The 4,899-nt window shown below is 42.9% G+C and overlaps 1 protein-coding gene across 1 annotated transcript; it reads left to right on the top strand.

The window, feature by feature from the left end:
• The first annotated feature begins 2,750 nt into the window (after positions 1–2,750).
• LOC134189886 (bifunctional 3'-5' exonuclease/ATP-dependent helicase WRN-like) lies at positions 2,751–4,475 on the top strand. The gene is made up of 5 exons (XM_062658279.1): positions 2,751–2,909; positions 2,978–3,271; positions 3,346–3,654; positions 3,722–3,745; positions 4,179–4,475. Exons 1-5 carry the CDS (start codon positions 2,751–2,753, stop codon positions 4,473–4,475), a joined length of 1,083 nt encoding a protein of 360 aa, XP_062514263.1.
• The last annotated feature ends 424 nt before the right edge of the window (positions 4,476–4,899 follow it).

The raw sequence follows: 4,899 nt of genomic DNA, 5'->3' as shown, positions 1-4,899 counted from the left end.
CCAGAATACGAAGGTGGTTGGAAACTTCGTTTGTTGCTTCCTTGTGTGATTCTGAAACCACACTCAAAAGGGAAATCCGGTTTGAATGGCGTGAAAGCTATTATCAACGTTTCCTACGTTTTCACTGGAAAGAATTAGTGAATTTGCAGTCATCAAACAAAGAATCTCGGAAAGCCAATACGTCGTCCGAGCAAAATCAGGAGGAAACGTATAGAGCTACACTGAAATCTGTCAAGTGTGGTGAATTGTCTCGTGCCGCAAGAATCCTTACAAGTGATGGTTTGACACCACCGTCACCAGAAATTGAGGAGAAATTGAAAGCCAAACATCCTAGTCAATCAGAAGAATTACGTCTTTCTACTGTGAACACCCCTCAGATAGACTTGAAAAGGTCTGTTTTCTTGGAGGCATTGAGGAGAGCACTAAGAGGGTCGGGTGCTGGTCCTTTGGGCTGGAGGTATTAGCACCTACGTCTACTACTGGAGAACATTCTCACCTGTGATCTCCTGTTTGGAGCTTGTCGCCACATTGCGAAAGGTCTCTTACCTGCCAACATATCTCCTTTATTTACAGCATCAAGATTGATTGCTCTTCCTAAGGGAAACAGAGATGTTAGACCCATCGCAATAGGTGAGACACTAAGGTGATTAACTGCAAAGATTATTTGCCTTCAGTTAAAGTAAGATCTTGCAACTTACTTCGCTCCCTTTCAACATGGGGTAACTGTGCCAGGAGGATCAGAAATATTAGTCCACCACATCCAAATGCTGCTAGAGTCGGATTCAGAATTGGGAATTCTTAAAACAGACATATCAAATGCCTTCAATAGTGTGTCAAGACAACAATTTTTGGATGAGGTGATAATTCACTTCCCCAAATTCATGCTCATGTCCAACAAATGTATGGAATCACAAGTCCATTGCTGTACTTCAATGGTAAATCTGTGTCAGTTATTCCATCAGAAGAAGGGGTTCACCAAGGTGACTCCTTAGGTCCATTCCTATTTGCTTTGTCTATACAAACAGTTATCAATAGGCTTCAAAAGAAGCATAGCAATTTAACTATTTTGGCTTACTTGGATGACGTCTTTGTGGTTGGCTATAGTCAACAGTATGAGTCAGTGCCAACTGATCTACGGAAAGAGTTTCAAAAATCAACTTGAAATTTGTGATAGAAAGTGTGAAATATATTTGCCATCAGCCAATGAGATTAATGTAAACAGATTCTCAGTTCCCATAGTATTGTCTGGTGTTGATATTTTTGGGGTGCCTATTGGCAATGATTTTTATGTCCAGTCTAGATGTAGCAAATCAGCGGCTGCAGGTGAAGGCTTTTATTCTCAACTGCTCAACTTGAATGATCCTCAAAGTGCACTTCTCTTACTGCGGTACCGTCATGTGTCTACACTGAATCATTTAGCAAGGAGTGTGCCTCCTCCAGTTTTACACCAAGCTTGTCACTTTCATGATCAGCTATCAAGAGATACTTTGCAGCAATATTGGGGTTGAGTGCACTTGACGAGCTGACATGGAAGCAAGCATATCTTAAGATCAAGTTGGGAGGTTTTGGCATTACAAACTTGACACAAATCTCTGCTGCTGCTTTTGTGGGTTTGTGGTACTATTCAATGAGCACCATTCCTCAAAGATTTCCATCTAGAATAGATCTATGTGACAGCCTCAACTGTGTGAGTCCGCCTCCTTTCTATCTGCATCTTTGCAAGGCAATAGCAAGCCTTCCTTCCACCTTAGGATCAGATGGAGAGACACTCATACCTCAGTCTTTGTCTGGGCTTTTGGCAAATCCAGTAAAACTCCAAACTTGCCTGAGGTTGGATATTGCTGAAGGGAATGCAGCAACATGTGTTATGCAAGCATCCTCTGTCAAACATGCTGCAAGGATAAAGTCATGTCAGGGACGTGGAGCAGGATCATGGCTTCAAACTATTCCTTCAGTACCAAAATTTGTTTTAAAAGTCCTCAGAATTTTGTATGGCAGCATTTTTGAGACTTGGTATTCCTTTACCATATTCCCAGATTGTTACCAAGTGTGATTGTGGTAGAAGCCTTGATGAACATGGTTATCATCTATTGACCTGCAAGTTTGGCAGTGGCCCAGTATGGCAACACAATACAATTGTGTCAACTTGGGCTAAATGTTTAGACAAAGTAAATATTCCTCATCAAGTCGAGCCAAGAAATAGGTATACTGACTCTGAAAACAGGCCGGATATAACAACATATGATCCTACTGGACACTTGACAAAAGAGCTGGACATTTCACTTGCTCATCCACATTCTTGTGACACCATACAATCAGCTGCCAAAATATCAGGTTATGCAGCTGAGTTGAGAGAAAAACGCAAAATGACAAAATATGGTCAACAGCAGTCTATAGCAGGATCTGATACAACATGTATTTCACTGGTTTTTGAACACTTTGGTTTTGGGGGCCCTATAGCCTCGGATCCCAGATGTTTCTACAGGCGCCTACTTAAACAAAGCACAGAGTAGGTGGGAAAGGGCAAGAGTGGGCAGGAAGAAAGAAACGTCTGGGCGCTCTTCTACAGAAAGCCAGTTCGGAAATAGGCATACCTTTGGCAAATCATAGGTTTTCACACCAATCAACAATCGCTGCTCGCTCAGTGCGGTAGATTTCATTGGTCAAATGGTGTTAATTGTCTCGATGACTACTTATTAGAGTACCAGGTGGTATACCACAGTGGGATATCTACCTAAACGGGAGATCAAATGGCGTTGCCTTCGGAAGATGGATCGTGTCACGTTCATTCATCAATTTCCGACGATGCAATGGCAATTGCTATTGACCAGTCTTGTCCCCAGTTTGAGATTGCGTCTGTGAAGCCTCTGCAACGCTTGGCGCTGAGTCAACTTGTCCGGGGTGACAATGTTCTGGCTTGCCTCTCCACGGGGTTGGGAAGTCACTGATTTTTCACTTGCTACCCAACGTTTGCAAGGTTTTGCGAACTGTGGGCTATTCGAGGGCGTTTGCTATCGACCCTATTGTTCTTGTTGTGGCGCCGTTGTTGTCTTTGATGAAAGACCAGGTTGTGGACCTGACCGAGTGCTGTGTTCGTGCTTCTATGATAGGTGCCAGCCAAGCTACTGACAAGGAGATAAAGGCTGGAAAGTTTGAAATCGTATTTGGAAGCCCTGAAATTCTAGTTGGACAGAAAACATGGCGATTAGCGCTTCAAGAAGGCGTTTTCTGTGATAGTGTTGTAGCGATCGTTGCAGATGAAGTTCATACGGTTGTTCAGTGGTGAGGCTGACACTGTCTGTTATGTGTAGGTTGGCGTAATCGAATGTCGCTTTAAATATATAGGGCGGCCTTGCTAGACCAGAGCTAGTAGAGGAGGATGAGGATGAACCGTTTCGTGTCTGGTGCGGTCTTGTTGGAGAGCTAAGGTCTCTGGTGTGCTCTCCAATTCTAGCCTTGACAGCAACGGCGTCCAAGGCAACACAAGAGATCATTGTGAGTTGTTTAGGAATGTCTGGCAGATGCTATCTGATTACTAAGAGCCCAGAGTGTGATAACATCTTCCTAGCTGTGCAGAGAGTACGTTCTGATGTTGAAGCTACGTTCGATTTCTTGCTGAGGCTGGTAAAGTTCAAGCAAATCAACTGTCCAAGGGTTCTTGTCTACTGCCAAACACAGAGTGTGTGCTCCTTATTGTTTACCCATTTCCACTATGATCTAGGTGACAAGTCTTACTGGCCAGAAGGTGAGAAAAAGGCACAAAATCGAGTTGTGGAAATGTACCATGCATGTACTCCAGACAGCAACAAACACATCATTTTGCAGTCTCTGAGGGATGCCAATGGTGTTTGTTGAGTGGTATATGCAACAAATGCCTTAGGGATGAGGATAGATGTGAAGGGTCTGACAATGGTCATTCACTATGGCCCTCCAGCTGACTTGGAAGCGTACATGCAAGAGATTGGCAGAGCTGGCAGGGATGGAAGCCAAAGTTTTGCTTATCTGCTATATCATGGACATCAGCTGAGACACACAAATAAAGAAATGAAGGAGTATGTCAACAACACTGCTCATTGCAGAAGAACTATGCTCCTAGCAGTGTTTGATGCAGTCCCTAACAGAGGAAACACCAGCCATACCTGCTGTGACGTATGCTCTGTACAGTGTCATTGTGCAAGCCCAGATCAGTGCCCTGGTTTGCAAGTATTCAGATTGGTGAAACATCGATTGCAACCTCTTCTCCTGTGATAGTCCATCACTTTCAGACTGAACAAAGAGAGCTTCTGGAGTTTCTTCTTCTGGAGTACAAGATGAAGGTGGAGACAGAGCTTGGAATTGAAGATCAGCCTTTGTATACTCACCCAACTTTGGTAACAGGTCTTTCTGATTATGTACTGCATTCAGTCGTAGAGAACGCCGGGCAGTTGTTTACCATACAAGACATTCAAGCTCTAACTCCAGTGAGCATGCACTGAACATTCTAACTATACTTAATGAGGTATGGGCTCAGTTTTAAGGATATAAATTAATTGGGATAGGTACGTGTGAAAATTGCACAAACTCAGTATACATTGAAGTTGTCTCTCGTGAAAATTTCATGTGTACAACATTATAGCATGACTTGACCTGTGTACTATCACAATCAACATGTCACAAGTCATAACATAGGAAAACTCAGAAAATCTATACAAACTGAAGGTCTACATCATGTAAAAAAGTATACATATTTGTACTGTAGGTGCAACATATACATACCATACGATTCTATTCCCTACCAAACTGCCAACATAATCAAGTACTTCTTAGTGTTTCTAGTGATTCCAGATGCTGAACTTTGGCCAGTGCTTTCTTATGGTTGTGAATCCACTGGGATAACTTGCAAGGATTCAGTTGCTGCAT

This window comes from Corticium candelabrum, chromosome 14 (genome assembly GCF_963422355.1).
Source record: "Corticium candelabrum chromosome 14, ooCorCand1.1, whole genome shotgun sequence".
In the NCBI taxonomy this organism is placed as follows: Eukaryota; Metazoa; Porifera; class Homoscleromorpha; order Homosclerophorida; family Plakinidae; genus Corticium; species Corticium candelabrum.
Note: the sequence above shows the minus strand (reverse complement) of the source record. Positions and strands in the feature narration are given on the sequence as shown.

Bases quoted from the DNA above. Each gene is read 5' to 3' on its own strand.
- LOC134189886 (XM_062658279.1), top strand. From the start codon at position 2,751: ATGGCGTTGCCTTCGGAAGATGGATCGTGTCACGTTCATTCATCAATT. The intron at 3,272-3,345 runs GTTGTTCAGTGG...TTAAATATATAG, and splicing joins TTGCAGATGAAGTTCATACG to GGCGGCCTTGCTAGACCAGA. The intron at 3,655-3,721 runs GTTCTTGTCTAC...ACTATGATCTAG, and splicing joins AGCAAATCAACTGTCCAAGG to GTGACAAGTCTTACTGGCCA.